The sequence below is a fragment of the Puma concolor genome, chromosome D1, assembly GCF_028749965.1.
Source record: "Puma concolor isolate L17-30 chromosome D1, mPumCon1.1.hap2, whole genome shotgun sequence".
In the NCBI taxonomy this organism is placed as follows: Eukaryota; Metazoa; Chordata; class Mammalia; order Carnivora; family Felidae; genus Puma; species Puma concolor.
The window spans coordinates 116,191,281-116,213,078 of record NC_141676.1 but is presented as its reverse complement, the minus strand read 5'-3'; the positions used below and the strand labels follow the sequence as shown (position 1 = coordinate 116,213,078).

General features: G+C 39.9%; 1 protein-coding gene across 10 annotated transcripts in view; it reads left to right on the top strand.

Annotated features, from left to right (window-relative positions):
* Positions 1 to 17,816, top strand: part of CEP126 (centrosomal protein 126) — a 104,956-nt gene extending 87,140 nt beyond the window's left edge. For 6 of the 10 annotated variants that reach the window (XM_086679293.1, XM_086679288.1, XM_086679289.1 and 3 more), the window contains 2 exons: positions 7,608 to 7,672; positions 11,127 to 14,461. In XM_086679293.1, the coding sequence (XP_086535419.1) occupies positions 7,608 to 7,672; positions 11,127 to 11,249 (188 nt within the window). In that variant the 3' untranslated portion in view covers positions 11,250 to 14,461. Of the gene's footprint in view, positions 1 to 1,450; positions 1,856 to 7,607; positions 7,673 to 11,126; positions 14,462 to 17,389 lie in introns of those variants that run through there. The other 4 variants (XM_086679294.1, XM_086679290.1, XM_086679292.1 and 1 more) reach the window with 3 other exon arrangements.
* Positions 17,817 to 21,798: the final 3,982 nt, after the last annotated feature.

Sequence of the window (21,798 nt, the reverse complement as noted above, 5' to 3'; positions counted from 1 at the left end):
TGTCAAGGGACAAAGCAGGCAGCAGACACAGACCCAGAGGTGACTCACACACTGGAACTCTCGTGCAGATGCTTTAAGTGGCTGTGACTAACGTATTAAAGGTTCTAGGGGGAAGGGAGGCAGGTACACATGCTGCAGCCTCTTTCTGCTGGAGGAGAGTCCCAGGCAGCTGGATGCTACATGCTGCCCTCACAAGGTGTCAGCGCCTGTCCTGGGGTCCCAGGCAGCACACCAACAGAAAAGCCACAACTGCTGGGGTCATGTTCAGACAAGCTATCGCTCCATATTGGAAAAAAGGGATACCAGGTAGAGATTAAAGTGAACTCCTATCAAATATCATATATAAAATTTAGTGCCAAATTACTGTGATTAAAGATTAAATATGAAATAAAGTATATAAAGCTTCTGAGAGATTATATAAAAATATTTTCTAACCTCAGGGTAAGGAAATATTTCTTAGAGCACATGGAACATGATCCAAAGAGGAGAAAAATAATGAATTTGACTATATCAAAATTATAAACTTGTCTTTGTATCAAAACATGATTAAAACAAGGAAAAAGGCATGATGTGAGAGAATATTTAGAACATGTACAAGAAGGACTCATATTGGGGCACCTGGGTGGCTCAGTCAGTTGGGCTCTGTGCTGTCAGTGTGGAGCCTGCTTGGGATTTGCTCTTTCCCTCTCTCCCCCTCCCCAACTCACACTGTCTCTGTCTCTGTCAAAATAAATGAATAAACTTTTAAAAAAAGAAGAAGAAGGACTCATATTCACAGTATATAAATAGGGGTGCCTGGGTGGCTCAGTTGGGGTTGAGCCTCCGGCTCTTGATTTCCACTCAGGTCATGATCCCAGGGTCGTATGTTGGACTCTGTGCTGGGCATGGAGCATAGAGAGGCTCGCTCTCTCTCTCTCTCTCTCTCTCTCTGCCCCTCCCCCACCTCTCTCCCATCTCTGTCAAAATAAATAATCACTTTTTTTTTTAAAGCAATGGAATACAGGGGCGCCTGGGTGGCGCAGTCGGTTAAGCGTCCGACTTCAGCCAGGTCACGATCTCGCGGTCCGTGAGTTCGAGCCCTGCGTCGGGCTCTGGGCTGATGGCTCAGAGCCTGGAGCCTGTTTCCGATTCTGTGTCTCCCTCTCTCTCTGCCCCTCCCCCGTTCATGCTCTGTCTCTCTCTGTCCCAAAAATAAATAAAAAACGTTGAAAAAAAAAATTTTTTTTTAAAAATAAATAAATAAAGCAATGGAATACAGTTACATATTCCTCAGAAAGACACAGGTTTAACAGTGGGGGATGCCAGGCATTGGTAATGGTGTGCAGCAGTGGGAGCCCCTCCCGCGGTGCCTTTGGGGTGTGAGTGGGTGCAGTCTCTTGAGGAAATGTCCTGCCATCATCGGATAGGTTGAACATGAACAGACCCTACAAGCCAGTAATTTCCCTTCCAGATACATGCCCTCGAGGAAGCCTGCACGTGTGCATCAGGAGACATGCAGAAGTATACAAAGATCATCATTGTTTTTAGAAGCCCCAAACTGAAAACACCTAAATGTGGAATATCCATGTGCCGCTGTTCAGCAAGGAAAATGAACAAACTGCAGCTACACACATCATCATAGATGATTCTAAACAATATAATTTGGGGCAAAATAAGGCAAATCACAGCACAAGAGCAACAAGTCAGGAGGAGTTAAGATGACAGATGAGTGAGGGGACCCTGGACTTGTCCCTCAAACTCGGCTAGATCAACATCAAACCATTGTGAACACCTAGGAAATCGATCTGAGGATTCACACAATGATCTGCATAGTTTGAGGGAGAGAACGCAGCAGGTGCATGGTGCTGAGAGGTGAACTGGGGGGCAAGAAGAGCCGGGGTACCTCGGGGGGGGGGGAGTCGTTTTTGCCGAGAGGAGAAAGGGGGAGAGAGCAGCACCTCGAGTTTTTGCAGGAAAGCACTTCCCCCTGAAAGCAGCTAGAGAGAAAGAATGAAAACATGCTCTGGGGACTGGACAAGAAAATGTTCCCCAGAACCATTGATGGGGGAAAAAGGAGAGGGTTTCAATACCACTAGGTTTTTATAAACAACAGTGTGCCAAGTGTGACGTTTCAGAGGTCAGCACCTCGGAAATAAAGCTTTAAAAAAAACCATTAATAAAGTAGGAGGCTTTAATACCCCACTCACAGCAATGGACAGATCATCTAAGCAGAAACTCAACAAGGAAACAATGGCTTTGAATGACACCCTGGACAAGATGGACTTAACAAATATATTCAGAACATTTCATCATAAAACAGCAGAATATACATTCTTTTTGAGGGCACATGGAACATTCTCCAGAACAGATCACACACTGGGTGACAAATCAGCCCTCAACAAGTACAAAAAGATGGCGATTTTACCATACATATTTTCAGATCACAACAATGTGAAACTTGAAGTCAACCACAAGAAAAAGGTTGGAAAGCCCTCAAACACATGGAGGTTAAAGAACATCCCACTAAAGAATGAATGGGTTAACCAGGAAATTAAAGAAGAAATTTAAAAAATACATGGAAGAAAATGAAAATGAAAACACAACAGTCCAAAACCTTTGTGATGTAGCAAAGGCAGTCCTAAGAGGGAAGTATATTGCAATCCAGGCCTATCTCAAGAAGCTAGAAAGGTCCAAAATATATAACCTAAACTTACACCTAAAGGAGATAGAAAAGGAACGGCAAATAAAGCCAAAAGCCAGCAGAAAAAGGGAACTCATAAAGATTAGAGCAGAAATAAAATGACACACAAACAAACAAAAAACAGTAGAACAACAGATCAATGAAACTAAGAGCTGGTTCTTTGAAAGAATTAACAAAATTGGTAAACCACTAGCCAGACTTATCAAAAAGAAAAGAGAAAGGATCCAAATAGATAAAATCACAAATGAAAGAGGAGAGATGACCACCAACACCACAGAAATACAATCATAAGAGAATACTACAAAAATTTATATGCCAACCAACTGAGCAATCAGGAAGAAATGGACAAATTCCTAGAAACTCACAAACTATCAAAACTGAAACAGGAAGAAATACAAAATTTGAACAGACCCATAACCAGCAAAGAAATTGAAAAGGAAAACTTTGAAACTCATTCTGTGAAGTCAGCATTGCCTTGGGGATTCCAAAACCAAGGACCTCACTAAAAAGAATTACAGGCCAGTATCCCTGATGAACATGAATGCAAAAGTTCTCAACAATATATTAGCAAACCAAAGTCAGTACATTAAAAGAATTATTCACCATGAGCAAGTGGAATTTATTCCTTGGCTACAGCACTGGTTCAATATTTGCAAATCAATCAATGTGATACATGACTATAATAAAAGAAAGGATAAGAACCATATGATCCCATCAATAGTTGCAGAAAGAGCATTTGACAAAATACAGCATCCATTCCTGATAAAAATCCTCAAAAAGGAGGGATAGGTGGACCTCAAGATCATAAAAACCATATACAAAAGACCCACAGCTAATCTCCTTAATGGGATAAAACTGAGAGCCTTTCCCCTATGGTCAGGAATAAGACAAGGATGTCCACTCTCACCATTACTATTTAACATAGTACTGGAAGTCTTACCCTCAGCAATCTGACAACAAAAAGAAAAAGCATGCTAATCAGCATGGAAAAAGTCAAACTCACTATTTGCAGATGACATGATACTCTGGAAAATCCAAGAGACTCCACCAAAAAGGTGCTAGAATTAACATATAAGTTCAGCAAAGTCACAGGATATAAAATCAGTGTGCAGAAATCTCTTGCATTTCTCACCAATAATGAAGCAGCAGAAAAAGTAATCAAGGAATTGATCCCATTTGCAATTGCACCAAAAACAATAAGATACCTACAAATAAACCTAACTAAAGCAGTAGAAGATATAGAGGCGCCTGGGTGGCTCAGTCGGTTAAGTGTACGTGGTTCAGTCAGTTAAGCATCCATCTTCGGCTAAGGTCACGATCTCACTGTTCATGGGTTCAAACCCCACATCGGTCTCTGTGCTGACAGCTCAGCGCCTGGAGCCTGCTTCGGATTCTGTGTCTCCCTCTCTCTCTGCCCCTCCCCCGCTCATGCTATGTCTTTGTGTCTCAAAAATAGACATTAAAAAAATTTTTTTAATAAAAATAAAACATTAAAAACAGAAGTAGGGGCGCCTGGGTGGCGCAGTCGGTTAAGCGTCCGGCTTCAGCCAGGTCACGATCTCGCGGTCTGTGAGTTCGAGCCCCGCGTCAGGCTCTGGGCTGATGGCTCAGAGCCTGGAGCCTATTTCCGATTCTATGTCTCCCTCTCTCTCTACCCCTCCCCCATTAATGCTCTGTCTCTCTCTGTCCCAAAAATAAATAAACGTTGAAAAAAAATTAAAAAAAAAAACAAAACAGAAGTAAAAGATCTATACTCTGAAAACTATAGAAAGTGTATGAAAGAAATTGAAGTGGACACAAAGAAATGGAAACGCATTTCATGCGCATGGATTGGAAGAACAAGCATTGTTAAAATGTCTATACTACCCAAAGCAATCTGTGTATTTAATGCAGTTCCCATTAAAATACCACCAGTATTTTTTGCAGAGCTAGCACTCACAATCCTAAAATTCGTATGGAACCACAAAAGATCCTGGATAGCCAAAGCAATCCTGAAAAAGAAAAGCTGGAGGCATCACAATTCCTGATTTCAAGCTGTATTACAAAGCTGTAGTCATCAAGACAGTATGGTACTGGCATATAAACAGACACATAAATCAGTGGAACAGAAGAGAAAACCCAGAAATGGACCCACAACTATATGGTCAACTCATCTTTGACAAAGCAGGAAAGAATATCCAGTGAAAAATAGACAATATTTTCAGCAAATAGTGTTGGGAAAACTGGACAGCAACATGCAGAATGAACTGGACCACTTTCTTACATCATATACAAAAATAAATTCAAAATGGATGAAAGCCCTAAATGGAAGGCAGGAAACCATCAAAATCCTAGAGAAGGACACAGGCAGCAACCTCTTTGACCTCAGCTGGGGCACCTTCTCACTAGACAACATTGCTGAAGGCAGGGGAAACAAAAGCAAACATGAACTATTGGGACTTCATCAAGATAAAAACTTCCACACAGCGAAGGAAACAATTAGCAAAACCAAAAGGCACCCTACAGGATGAGAGAAGATACTTGCAAATGAGGTATCTGATAAAGTGTTAGTATCCAAAATCTATGAAGAATTTCTCAAACTCAACACCCAAAAAACTAACAACCTAGTTAAGAAATGGGCAGAAGACATGAATAGACATTTTTCAAAGGGGACATCCAGATGGCTAACAGACATGAAATAACATTCAACATCACTCATCATCAAGGAAATACAAATCAAAACCACAATGAGATACCATCTCACACCGGTCAGAATGCCTAAATTACCAACACAAGAAACAACACATGTTGGCAAGGATGCGGAGAAAGGGAAACACTCTTGCACCGCTGGTGGGAATGCAAACTGCTGTGGCCACTGTGAAAAACAGTATGACGATTCCTCAAGAAACTAAAAATAAAACTACCCTACAATCCAGCAATTGCACTATTAGGTATTCACCCAAAGGATACAAAAATATAGATTTGAAGCTGTACATGCACCCTGATGTTTATAGCAGCATTATCTACAATAACCAAACTATGGAGAGAGCCCAAGTGTCCATCAACTGATGAATGAATAAAGAAGATGGGTGTATATATTCAATGGAATCAAAGAGAATTAACTCTTGCCATTTGCAATGATGTGGATGGAACTAGAATGTATTATGCTAAGTGAAATAAGTCAATCAGAGAAAGATAAACAGCATATGATTTCAGTCGTACGTGGAATTTAAGAAACAAAACATGAACATATGGGAAGGTGGAGGGGAGAGAAGAGAGGGAAACAAATCACCAGAGACCCTTAAATATGGAGAACAAACTGAGGGCTGATGGAGGGGAGGTGGGTGGGGGATGGGCTAGATGGGTGATGAGTATTAAGGAGGGCACTTGTGATGAGCACTGGGTGCTATATGTAAGTGATGAATCATTGAATTCTACCCCAGGAAACTACATTGCACTGTAAATGAATCAAAATTTAAATTTAAAAAATAATAAAAATTCAGAACAAAAATCAGGTCAATTTTACTTATTTGAAGTTCAGAAACAGGTAAAACAAGCAATATGATATGCATGTATACTCATGTGCTATAATTATGCAGACACAAAGCCCATGTAATCGGTCACCTCTGTGGGCAAGGAAAGGAAGTGCAATCCCCAGAGAGGCATGGAGATGGGAGCTCCGGGAAGTTCCTAAAATAGTGATAATGTGCACATTTCTCAGTCTAAGTCATTACATAGACATTAGCTTCATTATAATTAATTGCAATATGTATATATGCTCTATATGTTTTTTGTGTTAATTTAAAAATTAAAATTTAAGAATAAAATATTAATAAGAGTGCCTGGTGGGCAACTCTTGGTTTTGGCTCAGGTCATGATCTCGAGGTTCATGGGATTGAGCCCCACATTGGGCTCCATGCTGACAGTGTGGAGCCTGCTTGGGATTCTCTCTCTCCCTCTCTCTCTGCATCTCCCCTGCTCATGCACAAGTTCTCCCTCTCTCTCTCTCAAAAATAAATAAACTTTAATAATAATATATTAATAAAAAGCAGGGAGCTACAACCCCAGAAGCAATATATAACTAAGGCTGTAAGATGTCCAATTATGAAGATCAAGAGTAAAAAACTCAGGTCAGTTTTTTTAGAGGGTTTTTTCCTATTAGATACTTCGACATACTTAAATGCTTCACATAAAGGATTCTGCTTGAAGGTGTTTTTTTTTTTTTTTCTTTTGCCCAGACCCTTGCTTTTATATGGACCAAAGCTTAAGCACTGAAAAGACAAGAGTTGACGAATTATTCAACTTTTATGCCTTAATAGCTAAATAAACATCTCTTCTTTCCTGAGATACTCAAAGAATCAAATTTACCTTTTGTTTTACAAAAGAAGAGGGGCACCTGGGTGGCTCAGTCAGTTGAGTGTCGACTTCGGCTTAGGCCATGATCTCATGGTTCATGGGTTCCAGCCCCACATCAAGCTCTGCACTGACAGCACTGAGCCTGCTTGGGATTTTCTCTCTCTCTCTCTCTCTCTCTCTCCCTCCCTCCCTCTCTCTGCCCCTCACTCGTTCATGCCCTGGCTCACTCTCTCTTGATTGCTCTCTCTCGCTCTCTCAAAATAAATAAATAAACTTTAAAAAGTAATAAAAGTACTGTATTTTTTAAAAAGGAAGAAAAAAAAGACAAGAAAACCCAGCATTTGAAGGAAGATTGTTATAGAATAGTCAAAGTATTAGGAATTTCTTTTTATCAACATTAATTTTATGTAATTGTTTCTCATCAAATTACTTCTATTTCCTAACCTAATACAAGGCTAAAGACTGTTTCTGGTGACCAAAGAAGAAAGTCTGTTCCCCACGTTGAGTATTTGACACCAGAACTTAACATTTGATTCTTCTCTGTCAGCATACGTAACTGAATTATTTTTGTGTCATGGTATAATTATTTCAGATGTACAAGAAACCATTTGCAAAAATCCATCCATCAAAAATACCTTACGAATAATACCATTTCTGGTAAGTACTTGAAGAAGCTTTTATTTTTCTCATTTTAGGAAATGTCATGATTTTGTGTGTAAGAATCCTGTATTGAAATTAATTTTTCTTGATATTGGCTTTTAGGGAGTTTTTCTCCCAGTCAACTTTCAATGATGAGACGTTTTGTTAGAATCAGCAAATATCCTTTCATTTAAAACAATCAAAATATATAGGACGCCTGGGTGGCTCAATCACTTAGGCATCCGACTTCAGCTCAGGTCATGATTTCAAGAGTTCTAGCCCCACGTAGAGCTCTGGAGCCTGCTTTGGATTCTGTGTCTCCCTCTCTCTGCCTTCTCCTACTTGCACTTACTCTCTTTCTCTGTCTCTCTCAAAAATAAATAAACATTTTTTAAAAATTAAAAAAAATCAAAATATAAAGTTTTTTCCATCCAGAGTATTTCATCATCCATGGGAACAGAAACTGATATCATTGCACTACTGATATGTGGTATATGGGTTTGTAGCCTAACCAGAAAATTGTTGTTTATTTTACCATGGTAATGATCCCACCCTTTCCCATCTCCCTTTTGTGTTTTCAAAGTTCAAAACTAGACATCATTATTTGGAATTTTGTTTTTGTTTTTTGCCTTGACACTGGATTCTGGTAAAGATACACATATAAGTGGCAATTTAGTGCATTAAGGAATTTTCAGTCTAACAGGGAGAAAGAACACACATGGATAGTGTATACAAATTACCATAATATGAATTAAGACTATATGAGGCACCTGGACTCTTACTATCCTCAACTTAGGTGTTCGACAAAGAAATGCATTGTTAGAGGGGCGCCTGGGCGGCTCAGTCTGTTAAGCGCCCAACTTTGGTTCAGGTCATGATCTCCCAGTTCATGGGTTCGAGTCCCACATCGAGCCCTCTGCTGATAACTCAGAGCCTGGAGCCTGCTTCAGATTCTGTGTCTCCCTTCTGTCTACCCCTCCACCATTCACACTGTCTCTTTCTCTCTCAAAAATAAATAAACATTAAAATTTTTTCTAAAAAAAAAAATGTTTTCTTAGAGAATTCATTGGATGCTTGCTCAATTGTTTTTCATCACATACCCTCAGTTCTGTAATCTTGACAGGAAAAAGTACGACGACACAAGTATACTTCATTTCTTATTATTTGCTCTTACATAAACAAAGTTACACATTTCCTGCCCACATTTTAGATTTTTGCTGTGTCCTGAGTGTGGTAGTAAAGAAGAAGAAAGAGGCTGCCCCTGCCTTCATGAAGCTTCTTATTTCGGTCTCTGCAAATGGTTCTCAGAAACGGCCTTTTTGGTGTGGCATTGTTGATGCAGTGACTATTGTACAGGAGTCTTTTGGCAACTGTCACTTTGACTCCTGATCTATTTTCTTCTATAATTTCTATAATTCTCAAAAATTATATATCTCTCTGGAAAATTCACGAGAGTGAAGTTTGTATATTAATCCACCATGCTGCACCCCCCACGTGTGTTTTATTACTGTTTTTTGTGTTTCCCCCCATTCTGTCACTCCTTGTGTTTCCTTCTCCCACAGTGTTTGGTGGTGTTGCTTTGAGTTTTTCCTCTTAGGAAAAGAAATGGACTGGCATATTCACTCCTGTTGAGATACTTGGCTTGAATTTTAAAAGATAATTTTTCATTTTTAAAAATTATTTTTTGAAAAATTTTAATGTTTATTCTTTGAGAAGGAGAGAGAGAGCACAAGCAGGGGAAGGGCAGAGAGAGGGAGACACAGAATCCAAAGCAGGCTCCAGGCTCTGAGCTATCAGCACAGAGCCCAATGTGGGGCTCAAACTCATGAACCATGAGATCATGACCTGAGCCAAAGTCAGAGGCTTAACTGACTGAGCCACCCAGGTGCCCCTCACTTCTAAAAATTACTTTAAAAGACTTAAAACCATTTAAATCATTTAAAAACAATTTCTGGGAAGAAGTATAGTGAATTTCTAAAAGTGGGATTTTAGACACTTGTAACATGAGCAAAAGAAATAATTTTGAGCAGGATCTCTCAGGTGGCAGGCAGTCAGCTTCCACCACTCAGAGCAAGTGCTGTTGTAAGATTTCAGAGGAACAAAATTTGGCCCATCCCTTCCTGTATCCCTTCACTGATTAGTCATAATCATCTTAATGGTACTGGCATCTATCCTCTAGTGTACCTGTGAGGGCTTCTAGAGAGAAGAACCAGTGTAAAGTATTTAGAACAGTGCCTATAACACAACACATGCTAGACACCATTGGGTTGCATTATCATTAGTGCCACTATTGTGATCATCTTATCCATTTACATCGTCTCAAAAAAAAGGTTGCATCGTTTCAGAAAAAGGTAACATTCCTGAAACTACTTAAGTGAAATGCACATGCAAAGCATAACTTCCTTGTAAATAATAGGAATCATAACAATTTGTAACAATTCATAGTCCCACCTACCTCTCTTTTTACACTATGAATCTTCCTTCCAGCCAAACAAATTTAATGCGTTGTCCTTCAAGTCTGCAGTACTCTGTATGCTGTCATGTTTTTGTCATTGTTCATGTTCACCCCCGCTCCAAACTGCACCAGCTGTACTTTTGCACTACCTTCCTAATCCAACCTATCTAAGCACCAACTTAATGTCACTTCCCCCATGAATCTCTCCATGACCAATCCAGCTTATGATGACCACATTCTCTCTGAACTTAATTACTGTAGTACCACTGGTTTTATACTTCTACTCCATAGGTATTTTTGTGGGTTGTCTTTTTACATGAGTGATCTTCTTTGGAACTATATTCTTGAGGCTGTTTTTCCATTTACCTGTCTACTTCGTAGAAACTAGCACATACTACATACTTGAAAATATTGGTTGAGACTTCATGATTTTTTTATACCTGGTTTTTAAATATATGATGTACCTTTTTCAGGCTACAATAAAATGAGGTGATGTATTTGAACTGGAAACGTTTTTAATATTCTGAAGCAAGATTTTATGCCCCATAAAATACCACTGTTTTCTTGCAAAGCCCCTTGGTGAATGCTAAATGTCAATTAATACTCTTTAATGGCACCCAAATTTTGTTGAGATATATTTAGAAACAAGAATGGAAGCACACTTAGGGATTCCTACCACTGAAAAGTACTGTCCCAAATTATTTCACACACGTTATCTTGTTTAATATTCTAAGCGAAGGACATCAAGGAATTTTCTCAAGTCTCACAAATATTCAGTGGCAGAGCCAAGATTCAGTTTCCCAAGTTTCCCCCCAAAACTCTTCTACCTCTTTTAATTCTTACTTCAGTTGATGACACCATCCTCCAGATTTCCCAGACAGAAATGTGTATCTCATCCAGGCTTCTCCTTCTCCCATGCCCACAGACAATATGTCCTCCTGATAATACACCTCAAATCCATCCACTATCTTCATTCCTACTGTTAGTGCCTTTGTTTAAGAATTTATCATGTTTCAGGCGGCAAGGATGGATGAAGCAGAGCAGCAAATCAGCGATATAGAGGACAGACTTATGGAGAATAATGAAGCAGAAAAAAAAGAGGGAGACCAAAGCAAAAAAAAAAAAAAGAGCATGATATAAGAATCAGAGAACTCAGTGACTAATTGAAAAGGAATATCATCAGAACCATAGGGGTCCCAGAAGATAAAAAGAGAGAAAAAGGGGTAGAAGGTTTATGGGAGCAAACCATAGCGAAAAAGTTTCTTAACCTAGGGAAAGACACAGACATCAAAATCCAGGAAGCACAGAGAATTCCCATTAGATTCAACAAAAACCAGTCATCAACAAGGCATATCATAATTATATTCACAAAATACTCAGGCAAGGAAACAATCATGAAAGCGGCAAGGGGAAAAAAGTCCTTAACCTACAAGGGAAGACATATCAGGTTTGCAGCACACCTATCCACAGAAACTTGGCAGGCCAGAAAGGAGTGGCAGGATATATTCAATGTGCTGAATAGGAAAAATATGCAGCCAAGAAATTTTTATCCAGCAAGGCTTTCATTCAAAATACAAGGAGAGATACAAAGTTTCCCAGGCAAACAAAAATTAGAGCACGTTCATGACCACTAAACCAGCCCTGCAAGAAATTTTAAGGGGGACTCTCTGAAGGGAGAAAAGACAGAAAACAAAACAAAAAAAAACAAAACAAAACCCAAAGCAACAAATACCGAAAGGACCAGAGAGCACCACCATAAACTCCAACTCTACAAGTAACATAGTGGCAATAAATTCATACCTTTCAGTACTCACTCTAAATGTCAATGGACTAAATGCTCCAATCAAAAGACATAGAGTAACAGAATGGATAAGAAAACAAGATCCGTCTATATGCTATTTATAAGAGACCTATTTTAGACCTAAAGACACCTTCAGATTGAAAGTAAAGGGGTGGAGAACCATCTATTATGGTAATGGTCGCCAAAGAAAGCTGGAGTAGCCATACTTATATCAGACAATCTAGATTTTAAAATAAAGACTGTAACAAGAGATGAAGAAGGGCTTTATATCATAACTAAGGAGTCTATCCACCAAAAAGATCTAACACTTGTAAACATTTATGCTCCAAACGTGGGACACCCAAATATATAAATCAACCACAAACATAAAGAAACTCATTGATAATAATACCATAATAGTAGGGTACTTCAACACCCCACTTAGAGCAATGGACAGGTTATCTAAATAGAAAATCAACAAGGAAACAATTGCTTTGAATGATACACTGGACCAGATGGATTTAACAAATATATACAGAACATTTCATCCTAAAGCAGCAGAATACACATTCTTCTCCAGTGCACAAGGAAGATATCTAGAATATCTGGACACTGGGACACAAATCAGCCCTCAACAAGTACAAAAAGATGGATCATACCATGCATATTTTCAGACCACAATGCTATGAAACTCAAAATCAACCACAAGAAAAAATTTGGAAAGATAACAAATACTTGGAGACTAAAGAACATCCTACTAAGGAATGAATGGGCTAACCAAGAAGTTAAAGAGGAAATCAAAAAGTACATGGAAGCCAGTGAAAATGACAACACCAAAACCTCTGGGACGCAGCAAAGGCAGTCATAAGAGGGAAGTGTATAGCAATCCAGTCTTTCTTAAAGAAGGAGGAAAGGTCCCAGATACACAACCTAACCTTACACCTTAAAGAGCTGGAAGAAGAACAGCAAATAAAACCCAAAACCAACAGAAGACAGGAAATAGTGAAGATTAGAGCAGAAATCAATGCTATCGAAACCAAAAAAAAAAAAAAAAAAATCAGTAGGAAAGATCAGTGAAACTAGGAGCTGGTTCTTTGAAAGAATTGACAAAATTGATAAACACCTAACCATTTTGATCAAAAAGATAAAGGAAAGGACCCAAATAAATAAAATCACAAATGAAAGAGGGGAGATCACAACCAACACAGTAGAAATAAAAACAATAAGAGAATATTATTAGCAATTATACACTAATAAAATGGGCAATCTGGAAGAAATGGACAGACTCCTAGAAACATGTAAACTACCAAAATTGAAACAAGAATAAATAGAAAATTTGAACAGGCCCATAGCCAGTAGAGGAATCGAATTAGTAATCAAAATCTCCCAAAAAACAAGAGTCCAGGGCTGGATGCCATTCTAGGGGAACTCTACCAAACATTTAAGAAAGAGTTAACACCTATTCTCTTGAAGCTGCTCCAAAAAATAGAAATGGAAGGAAAACTTCCAAATTCCTTCTTCAAGGCCAGCATTTCATTACCCTGATTCCAAAACAGGACAAAGACCCCAATAAAAAAGAGAACTATAGATGAATTTCCCTGATGAACATGGATGCAAAAATCCTCAACAAGATACTAGCTGACCAGATTCAACAATACATTAAAAGAATTATTCACCACAATCAAGTGGGATTTACACCTGAGATGCAGGGCTGGTTCAATATCCGCAAAACAATCACTGTGATACATCAATAAAAGAAAGGATAAGAACCACAAGATTCTCTCAATAGATGCAGAGAAAGCATTTGACAAAATACAACATCCTTTCTTGATAAAAGCCCTCAAGAAAGTAGGGATAGAAAGATCATACCTCAAGATCATAAAAGTCATATATTAAAGACACATCACTAATATCATCTTCAATAGGGAAAAACCGAGAGCTTTCCCCCTAAGGTCAGGAACAAGACAGGGATGTCCTCTCTCACCACTGTTATTCGACATAGTATTGGAAGTCCTAGCCTCAGCAATCAGACAACACAAAGGAATAAAAGGCATCCAGATCAGCCAGGAGGAGGTCAAACTTTCACTCTTCACAGATGACATGATAGTCTATATGGAAAACCCAAAAGATTCCACAAAAAAACTGCTACAACTGATCCATGAATTCAGCAAACTCACAGGATATAAAATCAATACACAGAAATAAATTGCATTCCTATACACCAATAATGAAGCAACGGAAAGAGAAATCAAGGAATTAATGCCATTTAGAATTGCAGCAAGAACCATAAAATACCTAGGAATAAACCTAACCAAAGAGGTGAACATCTACACACTGAAAACTATATAAAGCTTATGAAAGAAATTGAAAAAGACAAAAAATTGAAAAATATTCCATGCTTCTGGGTTGGAAGAACAAATATTGTTAAAATGTCGATACTACCCAAAGCAATCTACGTATTCAATGCAATCTGTATCAAAATAATACCAGCATTCTTCACGGAGCTAGAACAATCAGTCCTAAAATTTGTATGGAAAAAATTTGTACAGAAAAGACCCCGAATAGCCAAAGCAATTTTGAAAAGGAAAACCAAAGCTGGAGGCATCACAATCCTGGACTGCAAGATGTATTACAAAGCTGTAATCATCCAGACAGTATAATATTGGCACAAAAACAGACACTCAGATAAATGGAACAGAATAGAGAACCCAGAAATGGACCCACAAACATATGGCCAACTAATCTTTGACAAAGCAGGGAAGAATATCCAATGAAAAATAGACAATCTCTTCAGCAAATAGTGTCGAGAAAACAGGACGGTGAAGTTCAGAATGAACCTGGACCACTTTCTTACACCATACACAAAAAGAAACTCAAAATGGATGAAAGACCTAAACATAACACAGAAAGCCATCAAAATTCTAGAGAAGAAAGGAGGCAAAAACTTCTTTGACCTTGGCTAGAGCAACTTCCTAACACATCTCCAGAGACAAGGGAAACAAAAGCAAAAATGAACTATTGGGACCTCATCAAGATAAAAACCTTTTGCACAGTGAAGGAAACAATCAGCAAAACTAAAAGGCAACCAATGAAATAGGAGAAGATATGTGCAAACGACATATCATATAAAGGGTTAGTATCCAAAATCTATAAAACTGATCAAACTTAACACCCAAAAAACAAATAATCCAGTGAACAAATGGACAAAAGACATGAATAGACACTTCTCCAAAGAAGACATCCAGATGGCCAACCGACACATGAAAAAATGTTCAACTTCACTCATCATCAGGGAAATACAAATTAAAACCACAATGAGATACTACCTCACACCTGTCAGAATGGTTAACATTAACAACTCAGGCAACAACAGATGTTGGCAAGGATGCAGAGAAAGAGGATCTCTTTTGCACTCCTGGTGGGAATGCAAACTGGTACAGCCACTCTGGAAAACAGTATGGAGGTTCCTCAAAAAATTAAAAATAGAACTACCCTATGACCCAGAAATTGCACTACTAGGTATTTATCCAAGGGATACAGGTGTGCTGTTTCAAGGAGACACACACCCCAACGTTAATAGCAGCACTATCAACAATAACGAAAGTATGGAAAGAGCCCAGATGTCCATCGATGGATGAACGGATAAAGAAGATGTGATATATATATACAATGGAGTATTACTCGGCAATCAAAAAGAATGAAATCTTGCCATTTGCAACTACGTGGGTGGAACTAGAGGGTATTATGCTAAGCAAAATTAGTCAAAGAAAGACAAGTATCATATGACTCAATTCATATGAGGACTTTAAGATACAAAACAGATGAACATAAGGGAAAGGAAGCAATCATATAAAAACAGGAAGGGATGCAAAACATAAGAGACTTGTAAATATGGAGAGCAAACAGGGTTACTGGAGGGGTTGTGGGAGGGGGGATGGGCTAAATGGGTAAGGGGCATTCAGGAATCGACTTCTGAAATATTGTTGCACTATATGCCAGCTAACTTGGATGTAAATTTTAAAAAATTAATTAATTAAAAATTGGTCTCTATAAATAAAAACATCAAGTAAACATTAAATTTATTCTATAAATAAAAAACATTTTAAAAAAAAAGAAGAAGAAGAATGTGTCATGTCTCACCTGAAGAGATGTGATCTGTCCAGGGTATCTTTCACACCATCAGCCCAGAGTAATCTTTGTAAACCAAGAATATGAACATATCACTCTCCTGTGTCAGCACTTACCTGTCACCTAAAAGATGAATTAAAACTCCAGAGAACTGCATTCACGACCTTCCCATCTGCACCTCTGGTTGCTCCCCAGCTTGTAAGTTATATACATTTGAGCGACAGGTAGGTCTCCCTGGAGCTCCCTGTCCTTCCAGGGCCCACACTGCCTTCCCCTCATCCCCTGCCTCACAGGACTTGTCCTCTTACATACTTCTCTCCTACTCATTCTTTCAGGCTTCATTTCACTGCCATTCCCTCTAGGAAGGCTTATTCAGCCCAAGTTTTATCCTGTCAAAGTTTAGAACTTCCTCTTTTTGGCAACTATAGCAGCCTGATTTTTTTCTTTTCATAGAAGTTATCATACTGGTCTCCTTTTTTTCTTTCCTTTTCTTTTTTTAATTTTTTTTAATGTTTATTTTTGAGACAGAGAGAGCACGAGCAGGGGAGGGGCAGAGAGAGAGGGAGACACAGAATCTGAAGCAATCTCCAGGCTCTGAGCCATCAGCACAGAGCCCGATACAGAGATGGGACTCACGAACCGTGAGATCATGACCTGAGCTGAAGTCGGCGCTTAACCAACTGAGCCCCCTGGGTGCCCTCTTTTTCTTCATTGAACAGATATTGCCTGGGTTTTCACTGTGTCAGACACACAGTGCCTGTGTGTGAGGGCTGGGACTAGAAAGAGGGAAACACTTTCCTGCCTTCAAGTCTCTTGCGTTCTAATAGAGACGACATGCAAACACTGTCCTCTCAGAGTCTTGTCCCAGGGCATCCTGAAGACACCAGCCATGGCTTTTCAGTGTAAAAACTATGATTCTTAGAAGCAGAATTTTTATTTTGGAATATTTACTTTTTTTAAAATAAATTTTATGAATTTATGAATTTAATGAATTTTTACCTAATGCCCTCTCAAGCAACTTCTTTAACCCAATATATGTTGTTAAACTACACCTAGGGTGTTATATGAGTTGCTGGAGCTTCCCTTAGAAAATAAAATTGCTAAATTGTGACTATTTACACACCAGATTATGATAAAAGGCACCTGAAAATCACCTTTTCCAATAGCAAAGGGTGAAGATTATGAATTATTATCATTGGTATGATGCTTTATGTGAAGTGGTACTCATTATGTTGAGGTTGATGTATATGTAGCACTTGAGAATTTGAATTATGAATTTAGTGTTATTAATATCCATAATCTGTAAGGAGATCCACCTGTGAATCTGCCTATGAATACTACAGTAAAATAGTGTTCTGAAATTATGTTACAGAACAGCCAGCCAAGGACCAGTCTATCTCCTGATGTTGGATCCAGAGTGCAGAGAAAATACTGATGAAGAATAACAGTAACTATTAAATGGAATCATTATTTTTGATAATCTCCTGTAAATATATCCTAGATTTCTGCATTTGTTAATAATTTAAAATACTATAACCATAAAATAAAGGTAAATCATAACATGGGTAATGGAGATAAATTGACTAGTTTACATTTATGCTACAAGTTTATTATGTATTTTATTGATACATTTTTAGTGAATGGAAATGCTTCATTGTTTTTAATGGGCATGCTTCTGAAAATAAATTCATTATATTTAAAAATACAACAGGATATTTTGTTATTAAAATTATGTATTAGCTGTAGTTGTGAAGCTTTGTTTTTCTAAAATTCCTAATAAATTCTATTAAATTTTGGTACAGTGGTGTAAAAAGTTGATGATTTTTTTACAAGTCTATTTATTTATTTTGAGGGAAAGAGTGGGGGAGGGGCAGAGAGAGAGAGCAAAAGAGAGAATCCCAAGCAGGTTCCAAGCTGTCAACACAGAGCCAATGTGGGGCTTGAACCCACCAACTGTGAGATCATGACCTGAGCTGAAATCAAGAGTCAGATGCTTAACCGACTAAGCCACCCAGGCATCCCTAAAAAGTTTATGATCAGTCAGTAATATCCCACATATATAGTAAAGCTATTTGTTTAAGACTTTGAAGGATCTTTGTACTTTGGAGTTGTTGCCAAGGGATGTTAAGAAAACCAAAAGAGGGGCAAGGATCTCTCTCTGACACTCTCTCTCTGCCCCTCCCCCGACTCGTGCTCACGCGCTCTCTCTCTGAAAATAAATAAATAAATATTTAAATAAAGAAACAAGAAAACCAGAGAAACCCCTTGTATGATCATGAAACTTCATATGATTGTCAAAGTTTTTCCATAGAATTATGATAATCGCATATGTCTTTATTTTCAATCAACCTTTCTACTTCAGGCTCTCTTCTGGATTGCTTCAGGCTGAGTCTCTGACCTCTCACACCAGTAAGGCTGACAGCATGGCATTTGTAGAGCATGGTGAGATGGCCAGAGTAAAAATCTCTCGTACCAGGCCTGTCTTACAGGTCCTCAGAACTTTGCCCTTGGCCCCTGGAGAGAATGTGCACAAGGTTCCGCCCCCTGAGGCCTCCTGCCCAGCTGGTGGCCTGTTTGCCACCTTTCCCTCAGGGCACCGGTTCCCCCAGCCAGCACCGCACCCCGGGCTCAGCATGCCTTTCCTGTCCCACTGCCATCCACCAGAGTCCCCTCAAACACTGCTGAGGTTGACTTCCTCGAGTGCTTCCTAAGAATCTACTGCTGGTATAAATTATGTGCCTCCCTGACTGTACTTATATGTGTGGACGTACCTCTCTTGTGGATAGAGAGGTCCTGACAGTTAGAGGTGGTCATTCGCATCGGTGGCCTTAGGAATTAAAGCGGGGATCCAGAGGCAAATCAACATAACGAACGTGGGGGAAAATATTCAACCGTTCCCTTTATGAAGCCCCTACTATGTGCTAGGTGCTGCTCCAGATATTAGGAACACAATAAAAAACAAAAGTAATTATTTGCTTGTCTCATGGAATTTACATTTTAGCAGGGAATACAGATTTTCAACATAAGAATATGTCAGCGGAGTTCTAAAGCGTGCTGAATGAAAACCAGAGCGCAGTAAGGGGCACAGTGCTGGCAGGGCGATTTCAGACAACAGGTAGGGTAGCCAGAGAAGGTCTCGGAGAAGGTGATGTTTGCTCAAATATCCACATAAAGTGAAGGGGGCCTTGGTGGGAGTGGGAGGAGAGCTCAGCCAGCGGGCAGGAAAGGGGGTTTTTTGTCACATGTGTCTGGTCTGTGGTCCACATCTAGAAAACAAGGGTCTAGAACATAACCTTAGCTGCACGTTGAACTTACACGGGAAACTTTAACACCAAGGTGCGGTTTGGGCATTTCCATTTTTTTAAATCTCCCCAAAAGAATTGTAATGAGCAGACAAGGTTAAGAAACAGTGATCTGGAAGCAACAATGAGAAACCAGAAGGTCACCCCCCTTCCTGCTCTCCCAGTGGCTTTGTTGTCCCCAGCGCAGACATGCACATGTGAGTGGGGACACTGTGAGGACACTGTGTGAGGACACTGTGACTTCAAGCTCTGTGAACACAGGGACACAAATGACATTCTGCATTTTGAAAACACCTTCAGACTTCACCGAAAGAATACTGTTAAGAGAATGAAGAGAGAAGAGCCTCCCGGGCCTGGAGGAGACAGAGAGCAGGTGGCAAACACCATCCTTCCTGGGTCCCTACCCGGAGACTCCGGCCCTTTGGTCGTTACTCCATTCAACAAGCCCACCCGGAGCCCCTGCTCCGGCCCTCAGAGCTTCCTTGTATTCAGGATTGATCTAGGAAGAGGTTCAAATAGAGAACTCTAAATACAGATGCAAATAAGTTAGAATTTATAACTGTGCTCTCAAATCTGAATTGTTAATGAAATTGTAAAATGGACATTTCCAAAATGGGCATTTTACCTCCTCGGGTGAAGGTAGTGATGAAAATAGCACGAGGTGGAGGTGAGTGGTCCTGGGAGAATAAGGCAGGATTCACTGCACATGTGGGTGTTTGACAAGCAGGCCTGTTGGCAGCCGCAGGGCTTGGGCGGCCATGCCTATGTGCGTTTCTTCCCTCACGTTTCCAGAAGAGAGAAGACAGGACTCAGTCCCAGAGACAAGGGATGCTTCAGCCAGATCTGTCTAAGAAGACTGTTCACGTATTTAGAGAAATACTCCTTTCCTAGGAGTGGTTTTGGCCGAGGGTGCGCATCCAGGAATACCTACCATTACAGTACATGGATTATTATTTGCTCCAGGCAGGCAGCCAAAACACATATTCTCATCTCCCTTTACAGGTTAGAGTTCAGAGACTCAGAGACGTTACTCCCATCCAGAGTCACACAGCTGGCCAGTGGCAGATTGAGATTCAAACCCAGGTCTGTCTGGCTGCAGCACCCGTGTTCTTTCTGCTACATATGGCGGCTACTGGATGAAATAAGGGAGAAGAGAAAAGGAAATGAAAAAACAAAGATTGGGGCGCCTGGGGGGCTCGATCAGGTAAGCGTCCGACTTCAGCTCAGGACATGATCTCACGGTTGTTGAGTTCGACCCCCGCGTCAGGCTCTGTGCTGATGGCTAGCGCCTGTAGCCTGCTTCCGATTCTGTGTCTCCCTCTCTCTCTGCCCCTCCCCGGCTTGCACTCTGTCTCTCTCAAAAATAAATACGCATTTAACAAAAGAAAAAAAAGAAGAAAAGGAAAAATGAAGATTAATGGGAAGACATGACTGAAAGAGGAAACATTTTGTACTTTCCTATTTTGGGGGTAGAAGCATAGGTTTCAGGAAGGCAACAGAAAATTTCAGGCTCAGGTTTTCTTTTTTTAATTTTTTTTTTATGTTTATTTATTTTTGAGACAGAGAGAGACAGAGCTTGAACGGGGGAGAGTCAGAGAGAGAGGGACACACAGAATCCGAAGCAGGCTCCAGGCTCTGAGCTGTCAGCACAGAGCCCGATGCGGGGCCTGAACTCACGGACCGTGAGATCATGACCTGAGCCAAAGTCAGACGCTCAACCGACAGAGCCACCCAGGCGCCCCAGGCTCAGGTTTAAAAAAATAGAAAGCTGCATGTCACTTCTAGCAAATAATTGGGGCATTTTTTTATGCTATCAAGACACAATTTTGTGAATTGGGATTTTTTTTTTTAATTTTTTAACATTTTTATTCATTTCTTGAGAGACAGAGTGCAAGCAGGGGAGGGGCAGAAAGAGAGGGAGACACAGAATCTGAAGCAGGCTCCAGGCTCCGAGCTGTCAGCACAGAGCCCAACCCAGGGCTCAAACCCACAGCCGTGAGATTGTGACCTGAGCTAAAGTCGAACGCTCCACCAAGTGAGCCACCCAGGTGCCCTAATTGGGATATGATTTTTAAAGGGCATTCCCGTGGGGCAAGCAAGTCAAAGGGCTGTGCCGTGTTTTTTGTGAAGCATTCCAAGCACCTCAAACTCTATTTTATTAATTAAAAAGAAAGGCAAGAAAGCATAGTCACGTGCTGCTGTAGCCACACTGAGCAGCAAGCTGGGTGCCAAGCCAGTGTCATGGTTAATAATCCCCAACCCTAGTACCTGTTATCTGCATACCAAAGGATGTCTCTACAAACAAAGGATAGTTGAAAATAGTTTTAAAAATTTGTTAAAATCTGGTCAGTCTGGGCCAAACAAGTTTATCTGGTGAGCTTGTAAAGCAGGACAGGTATTTATTTTACTAGTACTTGTATGTTACAACATCGTCCTTCTGTGAGACTGTGGTGTGACCAGAATCCCTATGCAATACCAG